This window comes from Hyperolius riggenbachi, chromosome 8, assembly GCF_040937935.1.
Source record: "Hyperolius riggenbachi isolate aHypRig1 chromosome 8, aHypRig1.pri, whole genome shotgun sequence".
NCBI classification, from domain to species: Eukaryota; Metazoa; Chordata; class Amphibia; order Anura; family Hyperoliidae; genus Hyperolius; species Hyperolius riggenbachi.
The window spans coordinates 37,186,487-37,201,875 of NC_090653.1; the positions used below are offsets into that span (position 1 = coordinate 37,186,487).

At 47.7% G+C, this 15,389-nt stretch overlaps 1 protein-coding gene across 2 annotated transcripts in view; it reads left to right on the plus strand.

Moving 5' to 3' along the window:
• Positions 1–15,389, plus strand: part of LOC137528726 (class I histocompatibility antigen, F10 alpha chain-like) — a 116,134-nt gene that overhangs the window by 95,078 nt on the left and 5,667 nt on the right. For both annotated transcript variants that reach the window (XM_068250238.1, XM_068250239.1), the window contains exon 6: positions 10,351–10,392. In XM_068250238.1, coding sequence (XP_068106339.1) covers positions 10,351–10,392 — 42 coding nt within the window. The remainder of the gene's footprint in view (positions 1–10,350; positions 10,393–15,389) is intronic.

Consider the following 15,389-nt stretch of genomic DNA (forward strand, 5'->3'; position numbering starts at 1 on the left):
CATTAAAGAATAACTTCACCAGCGGAGCTGGTGAAGCTAGCACCTCACCAGTGGCGAGGGCCCACTGGTGAGTAGAATGGTCTGACAGGCAAGGTTCGGCAACAGACTGGTAAGTAGTGATACAGAATCGTCAGGCAGGAGAGTAATCGGTAATCAGGCAGAGGTTCAGCAACAGAGAGGTAAGTATCGGTATAGAATCGTAAGGCAAGAGAGTAACCGGTAATCAGGCAGAGGTTCAGCAACTAATAAGGCAGATAGGCAGAAGTACAGAATCAGAAAGCGAGATCCGAGTCAGAGTTTAGCCAAGAGTCATACACAGGTAATCAGTACAATATAACAATATCCTAGTCTAGGTGTGAAGTCCTTGATATCAACACCTGGGATCTAGTCTAAGGTCTGAGCGCTAACACGCGAGGTATTCACGACAACAGACAACCTCTGAATGAAGCCCGGAGGCTTAAGAAGCAGAGGAGACCCCACTGGCCCGCCCCTCCTGAATCCGCCAATCCTGGGCACCGTGGGACTCCCCTGACGTCAGCCGACCAGCAGGTCAGCTGACTGGCTTCCTCCCCGCATAAAGGTCCCGGCTGTGCCCGCGCGAGACGGCGACCACTTGATCAAAAGAACGTTCCGTCCTCGGCGTCCTAGACGCCGGGAGGACGGATGGAGGCAGCTGCGGTGGCGGTGCTGTTCGCCGCAGCTGCCTCGTGTGTTACAGTGGGCCATTTATATAGATACACCATAATAAAATGGGAATGGTTGGTGATATTAACTTCCTGTTTGTGGCACATTAGTGTATGTGAGGGGGAAAACTTTTCAAGATGGGTGGTGACCATGGCGGCCATTTTGAAGTCGGCCATTTTGAATCCAACTTTTGTTTTTTCAATAGGAAGAGGGTTATGTGACACATCAGACTTATTGGGAATCTCCAAGAAAAAAAATGGTGCTTGGTTTTAACTTAACTTTATTCTTTCATGAGTTATTTACAAGTTTCTGACCACTTATAAAACGTGTTCAATGTGCTGCCCATTGTGTTGGATTGTCAATGCAACCCTCTTCTCCCACTCTTCACACACTGATAGCAACACCGCAGGAGAAATGCTATCCAGTATTCGTAGTTTCAGGTGCTGCACATCTCGTATCTTCACAGCATAGACAATTGCCTTCAGATGACCCCAAAGATAAAAGTCTAAGGGGGTCAGATCGGAAATCTTGGGAGCCATTCAACTGGCCCACGATGACCAATCCACTTTCCAGGAAACTGTTCATCTAGGAATGCTCGGACCTGACACCCATAATGTGGTGGTGCACCATCTTGCTGGAAAAACTCAGGGAACGTGCCAGCTTCAGTGCATAAAGAGGGAAACACATTGGCCTCAATTCACTAAGCTTATCTCCTGTCTTTAATAACTCTTCTAGAGTTGTTACCATGGTGATAAGGCATGTAGTATTCAGGAAACATTTTACCTCAGGCAAACCTAAAGTTAACTCTTCTGTCTTTAAGTTAACTCTTTAATCCTTAAAATAACTCCAGAGTTAAAGACAGGCTGTTCATTAACTGCGTGTGAAAATAACTACAGAGGAGGTAACTTAACTACAGAGGAGGTAAATTAACTACAGAAGAGGAAACATAAGGAATGAAGAGATAAGATAACTCTCTTACAGTGTGGAGGTAAGTTTTCTCTTGCCTTATTATCTCCAGCATGATCTTAGTGAATTGAGGCCATTGTCATGTAGCAATTTCCCATGTCCAGTGGACTTGAGGTTTCCATTGATGAAGAATGGCCCCACTATCTTTGTACCCCATATACCACACCATACCATCAATTTTTTTGTCCCAACAGTCTTGGAGGGATCTATCCAATGTTGGTTAGTGTCAGACCAATATCGGTGGTTTTGTTTGTTAACTTCACCATTCACATAAAAGTTTGCCTCATCACTGAACAAAATCTTCTGCGTAAACTGAGGGTCCTGTTCCAATTTTTGTTTTGCCCATTCTGCAAATTCAGTGCACCGATCTGGGTCATCCTCATTGAGATGCTGCAGTAGCTGGAGTTTGTAAGGGTGCCATTTGTGAGTAGCGAATATCTGCTGAAGGGATGTTCGACTAATGCCACTCTCCAGTGACATGCGGCGAGTGCTACGCTGTGGGCTCTTGCTGAATGAAGCTAGGACAGCCACTGATGTTTCTTCATTAGTGACAGATTTCATGCGTCCACATTTTGGCAAATCCAGCACTGAACCAGTTTCCCGAAACTTAGCAAGCAGTTTGCTAACTGTAGCATGGGAGATGGGTGGTCTCGTAGGGTGCCTTGCATTGAAATCTGCTGCAATGACCCGGTTACTGCGTTCACCAGACATCAACACAATTTCTATCCGCTCCTCACGTGTTAAACTCGGCGACATGTCAATGGCTGTAAACAAAGAGAAACTTGTAAATAACTCATGAAAGGATAAAGTTATGTTAAAATCGAGTACACCATTGTTTTTCTTGTGAAATTCCAAATAAGTTTGATGTGTCACATGACCCTCTTCCTATTGAAAAAAACAAAGGTTGGATTCAAAATGGCCGACTTCAAAATGGCCACCATGGTCACCACCCATCTTGAAAAGTTTCCCCTCTCACATATACTAATGTGTCACAAACAGGAAGTTAATATCACCAACCATTCCCATTTTATTAAGGTGTGTCCATATAAATGGCCCACCCTGTAGTATGCTGCTTTGTTGGTCAGCAGAAGAGGTCATGCTCTGCCACCCATTGTCTGGTGTCCCTGTGATTATTTGCACCTCCCCAAATATCCCTCACAAGTTTGTATCGGGCAGCAAAAAGTCTAGAACCTGCCCTGCTTATGCGCTCTATGCTTTCTTATGGCAGGGATGGGCTTTTGAGTACTGAACTACTAGAATTGGGAATTCTAATGAAGATTAATTACTGCTCCTGTGACCACCGGATAGGGGGGGCTAACTTACCCAGAAGTCTGTGGATCCTATACGTGTCACCACTGTAATACGTGACCTATGGGACGCGTTCCACCACTCACTATAGCACTTTGCACTTCCTTCTTCCGCCGGATACATATATATATTGCTCAAAACAATAAAGGGAACACAAAAATAAGACATCCTAGATCTAAATGAATGAAATATTCGTATTAAATACTTTGTTCTTTACATAGTTGAATATGCTGACAACAAAATCACACAAAAATTATCAATGGCAATCAAATGTATCAACCCATGGAGGTCTGGATGTGGAGTCACACTCAAAATTAAAGTGGAAAAAACACTGCAGGCTGATCAAACTTTGATCTAATGTCCTTAAAGGAGTCATCAAGGAAAAAAAAGGCTTGCTCCAGCCCCTTGCTGACGATATGTCCCACGCCGCAGCTCCGCTCACAGCCGCCGGCCCGGTGTTCCTGGCGGTACGGAGGCCGACCTCGGGGTGATCCTCATACTGCGTCTCAGTCCTCGGTGTACTGTGCAGGTGCAGAACAGCAGCTCCAGCATAACCCTGCAGCACTGTGCTGACATATTGTGCCTGATCTGTCCCCTTACATTCTGTACAGCTCACTGGTGCCAGTGGTGTGAGTAAACTGCTACAAATGAGAGGCAAGGTGAGTGCACATGACCAAGTAGCACATGTTTTATAATGGTTGCAGATTGGCGGTATGGGTAAATACTGCAGTATTCTGACGCAGTCTACAGAGGTAGCTGGTAAACTCCCATACCATTCAGCTTTAGGCTTCTTGTTCTCATGTTTGCATGGGCACTCCCATATCCCAACAACATACACATAAGCTAATTGGCTTAACCCAAAAAAAATTACTTCGTCCAGCCCCAAGCTCCCAGCATGTCCCTTGCCGCAGCTCTGCAGTCAGCCATTCGCCACCACTGCCTCCCGGTCCCCAGCGATGACATCTGGGCGACCTCCCGGTCGGCCTGTACTGCGCGAGCAGCGCTGTCAATCACCGCCACGTGGACCGGAGCAGAACTACTATGCAGGCGCAGTACAGGCTGACCTCCAGGTCAGCCTGACGTCATCGCTGGGGACCGGGAGGCAGTGGCAGCGAACGGCTGACTGCAGAGCTGCGGCAAGGGACATGCTGGGAGCTTAGGGCTGGATGAGGCCCCAGGTAACTAGCACTTATTTTCATTTATTATGCCTGATAACTCTCAATGTAACAGGCAGGAAGTCACGTGACGTCGGGAAGGAAGAGGATCGTGGGAGCTGCGCGCCACAAGGAGGTCGGGACAGGAGGTCTTCTGACTGTAGGTGAGTAAATGTTTTTTCTTTTTCAGGTGGTGCTGATTGTGGTCAGAACTGCTGAGGATTGTGCATATTGTGGTCAGATCTGCTGAGGATTGTGCATCTTGTGGTCAGAAATGCTGAGGATTGTGCATATTGTGGTCAGAACTGCTGAGGATTGTGCATATTGTGGTCAGATCTGCTGAGGATTGTGCATAGTGTGGTCAGATCTGCTCAGGATTGTGCAAATTGTGGTCAGATCTGCTAACGATTGTGCATATTGTGGTCAGATCTGCTGAGGATTGTGCAAATTGTGGTCAGATCTGCTAACGATTGTGCATATTGGGGTCATATCTGCTAACGATTGTGCATATTGGGGTCATATCTGCTAACGATTGTGCATATTGGGGTCATATCTGCTAACGATTGTGCATATTGGGGTCATATCTGCTAACGATTGTGCATATTGGGGTCATATCTGCTAACGATTGTGCAAATTGGGGTCAGGTCAGATCTGCTGAGGATTGTGCATATTGTGGTCAGAACTGCTAACGATTGTGCAAATTGGGGTCAGATCTGCTGAGGATTGTGCAAATTGTGGTCAGATCTGCTAACGATTGTGCATATTGGGGTCATATCTGCTAACGATTGTGCATATTGGGGTCATATCTGCTAACGATTGTGCATATTGGGGTCATTTCTGCTAACGATTGTGCAAATTGGGGTCAGATCTGCTGAGGATTGTGCATATTGTGGTCAGAACTGCTGAGGATTGTGCATATTGTGGTCAGATCTGCTAACGATTGTGCATATTGGGGTCAGATCTGCTAAATTATTGAACGTGTTTTTGTTCGAATCTGCTCACATTACGTGTATTTTCTTCAGAAAACCTGCACAATTATGTGAATTTTTTCGGGAAAGAGTCACCAAAACTTGGGCCCTCTGTCTTTGCGTTGCACTTTTAAAGGGAACCCGAGGTGAGAATAATATTGAGGCTGCCATATTTATCTCCCTTTAAGTAATACCAGTTGCCTGGCTGCCGTGTTGGTCCTCTGCCTCTAATTCTTTCAACCATAGACCCTGAACAAGCATGCAGCAGGTCAGGGGTTTCTGACAATATTGTCAGAACTGACAAGATTAGCTGCATGCTTGTTTCTGGTGTAATTCAGTTCACTACTGCAGCCAAATAGATCAGCAAGGCTGCCAGGCAACTAGAATTGTTTAAAAGGAAATAAATATGGCAGCCTCCATATCACTCTCACCCCGGGTTCACGTTAAATTACAGTTAGCCCTGCCCTCATCCGGTCATGGCCACGCCCATTTGTTGCCTTGTAGCCGCACCCATTTTTTATCAGCTACCCCGGGAATTGGTCCAGCACCTGCATAGCACCCCCTAAAAAAAATTCCTGGAGCCGCCACTGCACGTGGCTGCTGGCATATAGCACGGGGCGCATGTGTGATGTCACATGCTATATGCTGTCAGTGAGTGGGCGCGAATGTGGAGCAGCTGGACACTAGCAGCAGGAGTGGCAGGTAAAGTAGTTTAATGCACAGGCACCGGGGGGCACATATAACATTTGGAGGGACAGAGGCCGGGGGGGTTCCGCCCCATCTATCGCTCATCCTAATGTCGCCATTTCCGCCACACATCTGATCGACTACATCAGCCCGAGAATTCCCAGCATGTGCGATCCACCCCCGATCCAGCATGCTTGTTGTGGCACCAATTTTCCTCCAATTCAATAATAATTATTGAATCAGATGATGAATTGGCCACAAAATCACTAGATGTATGGCCACCTTTAGGCCTGGAACCCACTGCAAAACGCTATCGCTAATCGCAAGCGCTAGCATTTTGTATGAGCAGTTTGTCAGCGGTTTCATGAGCGTTTTAGGAAGTGATTTTACAAAGTGTATCAATTTGCCAGCGGTTGTGTAGCGATTAGCGATTAGCGGTTTAAAGTCTGATTGGTCCTTTCAATTAATTTTAATTTTGTTACAGTGTGCAGTAACTTTAAAACGCAAGCAAAATCGCTCCCTGCAGGTTTTGATGAGCGATTACGCCATCGATGATATACTTAACATTGAAGCGCTAACGCTCCCAAAATGCTGCATGTTCTGCGTTCGCGTTTTTGGGAAACGCAAACGCTCCTGTGGAAGTTGCCCCATCCATTAACATCAGCTGAGCGTTTTGGCAAAACGCTAGCGTATCGCAGCGCTGCCAAAATGCTCACAAAACCGCTCTTGTGGGTTCCAGCCCTTAGAGTGTGATGGACGTATGACAATGGTAGGGATTAGACTGTGAGCTCCTCTGAGGACAGTCAGTGACATGACTATGTACTCTATAATGTGCTGCAGAAGATGTCAGTGCTATATAAAATCTAATATAAATCTACAGAATACTAAACTGCTGTAGACTGTTAAGGCGGGTACACACATCAGATAAAAGTCTTTGGAAAATCAAAGATCACAGACCAATCTTACCACCCTTCATGTAGTATGAGAGCCATACCTACACAGTCTATTCTATTGAGCTGAACTCCCCATCAGACAGAAATCTTTGCAAGATGCTGCACACACAGATGCTGCACACATTCAACAGATCAGTATCTGCAAAAGATCTGTTCCTGCAAAAGATCCGTTCCTGCAAAATGCATTCATAGTCTATATCTGCAGATCTCATACACACCTTGTTTAACGGACATTCTTCTGCATATCTGAAGATCCATCCTAGTGGATCTGATCTGCAGATGACTGTCCATTAAACAAGGTGAGTATGAGATCTGCAGATATCCTAGACTATGAATGCATTTTGCAGGAATGGATCTTTTGCAGATACTGATCTGTTGCATGTGTACAGCATCTGTGTGTGCAGCATCTTGCAAAGATTTTATCTGATGGGGAGTTCAGCTCAATAGAATAGACTGTGTAGGTATGGCTCTTATGCTGGGCATACACGGAGCGTTTTCTCCTTATCAATCGAGCTGCTGATGGCTCGATTGATAATATCCGACAGGTCAGATGACCTGCCGGATAGCTTCCCCGCTCGATCCCAGCGGCTCGATCCGGCGCATAATCGAGGCTGTGTATGCCCAGCATTATACTACATGGAGTGTGGTAAAATTGGTCTGTGATCTTGCCTTTTCCAAAGGGTGGGTACACACATGAGATAAAAGTCTTTGGAAAATGAAAGATCACAGACCAATTTTACCCCCTTCCATGTAGGATGAGAGCCATACTCTACACAGTCTATTCTATGGAGCTGCACTCCCCATCAGATACAAATCTTTGCAAGATGCTGAACACATGCAACAGATCAGTATCTGCAAAAGATCACACCTTGTTTAACGGACATTCATCTGCAAATCAGATCCACCAGGATGGATCTTTGGATCTGCAGATGATTGTCAGATCTGCAGATGAATGTCCATTAAACAAGGTGTGTATGAGGATCTGCAGATATCATATACTATGAATGCATTTTGCAGGAACAGATCTTTTGCAGATACTGATCTTTTGCATGTGTACAGAATCTTTTTGTGCAGGATCTTGCAAAGATTTTTATCTGATGGGAAATTAAGCTCAATAGAATAGACTGTGTAGGTATGGCTCTCATACTACATTGAATGGGTTAAAATTGGTCTGTGATCTTTCATTTTCCAGAGACTTTTATCTGATGTGTGTACCCACCTAAAGACAGGAATGGAAGGCCAAACGCTCTAGAACCCCCAAAAGGCAAACACTCCACCGGTGCAGGATCAGGCAAGCCAAGCCAGAGATAGGATCAACAAAGGAGGATCCGCAGTCACAGCGAAGTAGTAAAAGCTGGTATTCTTTATTGAAAAACGCCACAAAAATGACACATATAGGACCACAGAGTTTGTGGCGTTTTTCAATAAAGAATACCAGCTTTTACTACTTCGCTGTGACTGCGGATCCTCCTTTGTTGATCCTACCCACCTAAAGACTTTTATCTGATGTGTGTACCCACCTTTAACCTCCTTGCCGGTTATCCCGAGCTCAGCTCGGGGTAACCTGCGCAGGAGGATTTCTCAGGCCCCGCTGGGCCGATTTGCATAATTTTGTTTTTCCTACACGCAGCTAGCACTTTGCTAGCTGCGTGTAGTACGCGCTCGCCGCCGATTCGCCGCTACCGGCCGCGCCGAGCCGCCCCAGACCCCTGCGCAGCCTGGCCAATCAGTGCCAGGCAGCGCTGAGGGGCGGATCGGGATTCCCTGTGACGTCATGACGTCGGTGACGTCATCCCGCCCCGTCGCCATGGCGACCGGGGAAGCCCTGCAAGAAATCCCGTTCTGAACGGGATTTCCTGCTTACTCTGATCGGCGATCGGAGTGGGTGGGGGGATGCCACCGCTCAGCGGCTATCATGTAGTGAGCCCTGGGCTCGCTACATGATTTTAAAAAAATAAAAATAAAAAAAAAGTTCTGCGCTGCCTCCTTGCCGTATTAATTAGACCGGCAAGGAGGTTACGCTAAGTTCACACTGAATGCATTGTGAACTGATTTCAAAATTAGTGGCTTGCATTACCATATTGGCCTCATTTGACTAAGCAGTTTAGACTAGTTTACTGATGGTTTTTTATTTACTGATGGTTTGGTGTAATGTTTTAGACCTGGTCTAAACACAGGTCTAAAACATTTGGCAATTATTAGTGAATTCCCTCTTGATGCAACTGATTAACACCAAACCATCAGTAGACTAAAAACCATCAGTAGACTAGTCTAAACTGCTTAGTGAATTAGGCCTGGTGCACACCAGAGGAGTTTTTCTGAGCGTTTTGAGTTTTTAAATCTGCTGCTAATGTTATCCTGGGCGATAGAGGTTTCAAAAGCTCTTCCCAATGTATTACTATGGTTTTTTTTTTAACAAAACCTCATTGCTCCAGTGTGCAGAGACACATAGGATAACATTAGCAGCAGATTTAAAAACTCAAAACACTCAGAAAAACTCCTCTGGTGTGCACCAGGCCTGAGGGCCCTTTTCCACTAGCAGTCGCTAGCGTTCAGCTGAATCGCAAAAGTGCAGGAAACCTCCGGCGATTGCGTTCACGATTTTGCTATGCTGTAGTGCATAGCAAAATCGCGGCATATATCGCTCCGTGGCGCGATCGCATTTGAGGCAAAAACGAATCGCGGTAGTGGAAATAACCTACCGCGATTCCTATGTTATTTAGCAAACCCTAGCGATTGTAAAATCGCTAGCGGTTTGCGATTTTTCGATTCAGCTAGCGCAAACACGCTAGTGGAAAAGGGCCCTTATTGTTGTTCTCTAGCACAGGCATAACATGTGCAGTGATTAGAAGCGCACAGCTCAGGTTACATTCTTATGATGGAATCTGATGCATTGCAGAATGGACCTGCATGTGCAAATGCTTCCATTGTAGGAATATTACATTGCATCACAGTGCGATTATAACAAGCGTTATAACACAGCGAAACATGTACACTGTGACCTTGCACCCTGCATATTCCTTTCACCTATTCATATCTGATGTCAGTGTCATCATTTCTCCTTTATGTCATATGAAATTAATAAAAATGATTTGCAAAGAAAAGAGACTCATTAAAGGGAAGGTTCAGGGTGAGGCCAAAAAAAATCAAAATAAAAATCCACTTACCTGGGGCTTCCTCCAGCCCGTGGCATGCAGGAGGTGCCCGCTCCGCAGGCTCCCGGTGGTCTCCGATGGCCGACCCGGCCTGGCCAGGTCGGGCTTCTTCTGCGCTCCATTGTGCGTTGCACGCCGGCGCGCTGACGTCATCGGACGTCCTCCGGGCTGTACTGCGCAGGCTCAGAACTACTGATTGGAGCGCAGAAGAAGCCTGATCTGGCCGCCGGCCTGGCCAGGTTGGGCGCGCCACCGGAGACCACTGGGAGCCTGCGGAGCGGCGCCGAGGGCACCTCCTGCCTGCCACGGGCTGGAGGAAGCCCCAGGTAAGTGGATTTTTATTTTGATTTTTTTTTTGGCCTCACCCTTAACCTTCCCTTTAAATGATGATAGCAGAATGCTCAGAGGACATTGGGGATGCAGGATAGAAATATTTCCTGGCTTTATTTCCTAAATTATTTTCTGTTCATTTCAGGGAGGACTCCTGTTAATCGTGAAATTTATGCTCCACCTGCCAGTAAGTATTATTATTATCTGCTGTGTCCCCTCTGCAGCGTCATCACTCCTGTGTTACACTGGTGGCCGCTCTGCTATATGCTGTGTCCCCTCTGCATTGTCATCACTCCTGCGTTACACTATAGTGGCCGCCTCTGCAGTGTCATTACTCCCGTGTTACACTGTAGTGGCCGCTCTGCTATATGCTGTGTCCCTTCTGCAATGTCATTACCCTAGGAATGAACAATGCACTTTATTATTATTTAGTATTTATACGCTTCCACAGCATTTTACAGAGTATATTGTCTTGTCACTTAACTGGTCCTCAGAGGGGCTCACTATCTAATTAGAGATGGCCCGAACGGTTCGCCGGCGATCTTCCGGGGTTCGCGATCACAGAGAACCGCAAACTTTTCTGGAAGTTCGGTTCGCCCCCATAGTGCATCATGAGGGACAACTTTGACCCTCTACATCACAGTCAGCAGGCACATTGTAGCCAATCAGGCTACACTCCCTCCTGGAGCCACTCCCCGCCTTATAAAAGACAGGTAGCGCCGGCCATCTTAGTCACTCGTGTGCCTGCAATAGTGAGAGAAGGGCAAGCTGCTGCAGACTGTCTCATAGGGAAAGATTAGTTAGGCTCTTGTAGGCTTCTTAGCTTGCTCCTTTCTGATTCTTATTGCTAAAAAAGCACCCCTCACAACAGCTCTTTTGAGAGCTAATCTTGTTCTTGTGATCTATTTTTATTTTCTGTGTGTCCCACTGACACTTCTGTTGCATAGACAGCCTTGATAAATCATACTGTGTGTGTGCCACTACCAGGTCTAGCACATTCAGTGACTACCTGTGTGTGTGACAGGTGCACATTGTAATACCCATCACTGCATATACCTACCTGTTGTGTTCAGTGCACCCACCTCATCACTGCATAATATATACCTACCTGTTGTGTTGAGTGCATCCACCTCACCACTGCATAATATATACCTACCTGTTGTGTTGAGTGCACCCACCTCATCACTGCATATACCTACTTGTTGTGTGGAGTGCACCCACCTCATCACTGCATATACCTACCTGTTGTTTTCAGTGCATCCACCCCATCACTGCATAATATATACCTACCTGTTGTGTTGAGTGCATCCACCTCATCCCTGCATAATATATACCTAGCTGTTGTGTTGAGTGCACCCACCTCATCACTGCATAATATATACCTACCTGTTGTGTTGAGTGCACCCACCTCATCACTGCATATACCTACTTGTTGTGTGGAGTGCACCCACCTCATCACTGCATATACCTACCTGTTGTTTTCAGTGCATCCACCCCATCACTGCATAATATATACCTACCTGTTGTGTTGAGTGCATCCACCTCATCCCTGCATAATATATACCTACCTGTTGTGTTCAGTGCACCCATCTACCTACGTGATTGCACGCATTGTGATATACCACTCCGTGCATACCTGTTAACTGCACCTGTGTGACTGCACATTGTATTAGCCAAGTCAGTGCATACCTTTCACTTCATCCCCCCCGATATGGACAAAACTGACAAAACCGGTAGAGGAAGAGGTAGAGGCAGACCCAGAGGTCTGTGCGAGGTTGTGTTGATGTGATTTCGTACGGCCCTGGCCCAAAGAACAGTGCTCAGAAGAAGGCACGTGCCATCAACTCCCAAGATTGTAAGGACGAGGTTGACTATTTAACACAGAACACCTCATCTTCCGCAGCCACCAGCGCTACTACAAGCACCACATCCGCTGCATTTGACACTTCGCAGTAGTTATTTGGTGGTGAAATCACTGATCCACAGCCACTACTAATACAACAAGATGAAGGTGCTAAGCAAGTTACACCACCTCATATGTGCCAGTTAGGCAACACTATGGACGTAATGTGTGAGAAGGAGGATGATGAAGTACCTGCTTTTGGTGCAGTTTTGGAGGTGTCTGAGGCAAGCGAAGCTGGGCAGGATGATTATGATGATACGGATCCCACATGAGTTCCTAATAGACAAGATGACCAAGGGGACAGTTCAGATAGGGTGTCAGAGAGGAGTAGGAGGAGTCGAGTCCCTGAAAGAAGCAGGGGGAGCTCGTCGTCAGAAACAGCTGGTGGCAGTGTTCGGCGGCATGTATCGCCACCTATGTACAGCCAGCCAACATGCCCTTCAATGTCAGCTGCTGATGCCACCATAGTGCCATCACCCCAGGGGGGCTCAGCGGTTTGGAAATTTTTTAATGTGTCTGCCTCATATCAGAGCAATGCCATCTGTACTCTCAGCCTCCAAGAATTGAGCCGTGGAAAGGCCAACACCCACCTAGGGACAAGTGCCTTACGGAGGCACATGGAGAAAAGGCACAAACTGCAATGGGAAGAGCACCTGAGCAAAAGCAGCACACAAAAGAAAAGCCACCCTCCTTCTCCTCTTCCTCCTTCAGGTGCATCATCTTCAGCATCTTTCTCCCTTGCACCTTCACAATCACAGCCACCCTTCTCCACTCCGCCTCTCACCTTGAGCGGTTCCTGCTCCTCTGCCCACAGCAGCCAGGTGTCTGTGAAGGAAATCTTTGAGCGTAAGAAGCCAATGTCTGCCATTCACCCCCTCGCCCAGCATCTGACAGCTGGCTTGGCGGAACTGTTAGCTCGCCAGCCCAGCTGTTACCATACCAGCTGGTGGACTCTGAGGCCTGTGGTCATTGGGACACCACAGTGGAAGATGCCAGGCCGGAATTATTTCTCTAAAAAGGCGATACCCAAACTGTACCATGAAGTTGAGAGGCAAGTGGTGTCATCTCTGGCGAACAGCATTGGGTCACAGGTCCATCTGACCATGGATGCCTGGGCTGCCAAGCACGGTCAGGGCAGGTACATTACGTACACAGCCCATTGGGTCAACCTGGTGACCGATAGCAAGCAGGGAGTACGTGGCTGTGCAGCGGACCAACTTGTAACACCTCCACGTCTTGCAGGCAGGACTCCTGCCACATCCTCTCCGCCTGCTACATCCTCTTCGCTGTCGTCAACCTCCTCCTCCTCCTCCTTGGCTGGTGCAGTGATCTCCTCTCCAGCTACACAGCCCCAGCTCCCCAGGGCCTATGCTGCATGCCAGGTTCGATGGTGTCACGCCATCTTAGACATGTCTTGCCTCAAAGCGGAGAGTCACACTGGAGCAGCTCTCCTGGCTGCTCTTAACAAACAGGTGGATCAGTGGCTGACCCCGCACCAGCTGGAGATCGGCAACATGGTGTGTGACAACGGCAGCAATCTCCTTTCCGCTTTGAATTTGGGAAAGCTGACACATGTACCCTGCATGGCACATGTGCTGAATCTAGTCATTCAAAGATTTGTGACAAAGTACCCAGGCTTAGAGGACATCCTGAAGCAGGCCAGAATGTTGTGTGGGCATTTCAGGTGGTCTTACATGGCCATGGCACGCTTTGCGGACATTCAGCAGAAAAACAACTTGCCAGTGAGACGCTTGATATGTGATAGCCCTACTCGCTGGAATTCGACCCTGGTCATGTTCTCTCGCTGGCTAGAACAGGAGAAAGCCGTCACCCAGTACCTGTATAATTACAGTAAAAGACACAATCTGGGGAGATGGGGATGTTCTGGCCCAACAACTGGAATCTGGTGCAAAATGCATGCAGGCTCATGTGGCCGTTTGAGGAGGTGACCAACCTGGTGAGTCGCAATGAAGGCACCATCAGTGACTTGATCCTGTACGCTTACTTCCTGGAGCGTGCCGTGCGTAGAGTGGTGGATCAAGCTGTGGAGGAACGTGAAGAGGAACAATTACGGGCGGAAGCGTTGTGGGATCAATTCACATCAGACCCAGGTGTTTCCTCAACACCTGCGGCAGCACAGAGGGAGGAGGTGTGGGGAAGAGGAGTCAGACTCAGATGATGAGGAAGGTGTTTCTTTGGAGGAGGAGGCGGCGACAGAAGAACAACCGCAGCAGGGGGCTTGTGCTGCTCGACGTTCCCGTGGTATTGTTCATGGCTGGGGGGAGGAAGAGGACTTACCTGACTTCACTGAGGAAGAGCAAGAGGAGATGGATAGTACATCTGGATCCAACTTTGTGCAGATGGCGTTTTTCATGCTGTCCAGCCTGTTGAGAGACCCCGTATAAAAAAACTCAAGGGGAATGAGCTGTACTGGGAGGCCACGCTACTAGACCCTCGGTATAGGCCCAAAGTGGCGGACATGTTACCAACTCCCCTGAAGACAGAAAGGATGCAGCACATGCAGAACAAGGTGGCAACTATGCTTTACAGTGCTTTTAAGGGTGATGTCACAGCACAACGGAATAAAGGTACCACTGCCACTAATCCTTCTACCATGTCCACGCAGGCAGGGACAGGACGCTCCAGCGATCTCATAGTGATGTCGGACATGCCGACATTCTTTAGTCCAATGCCTCACCTTAGCCCTTCCGGATCCACCCTCCACCAACGCCAGGAACGGCAGGTAGCTGACTACCTGGCTTTAAGTGTGGATGTAGACACTGTGAGCAGCGATGAACCCTTGGCCAGAGCTGTCCCAATTTGCCATCCAACTTCTGTCTTGCCCTGCCTCAAGCGTCCTGTCAGAAAGGACCTTCAGCGCAGCTGGAGGCATTGTCACTGAGAAGAGAAGTCACAAAAGTGTTCAGTACCTCACCTTTATCAAAATGAATGAGGCATGGATCCCGGAGGGCTACTCCTCGCCCGAAGACTAAGTCAGTCACCCCTCGCGGTATCTCTGCCTGCCTGCCGGCCACTACTGCCTGCCCCAAGAAGACTAAGTCGGTCCCCACACAGCATCTCTGCCTGCAGGCCGCTTGATTGCCTTCTCCGCCACCACCAACAGGGTCCAGGACTTTAGGTGGATTCCTGAATTTTTAGGCCGCTGCTAGCACCGGCCGCTTACATAAAAGTATAATAATGTTTCTGGTGCATGTACATGCCTAATTTTTCTGGCTGCGCTGCGGCTGCAGCTGCAACAACAAAACAAAGGGCATGTACAT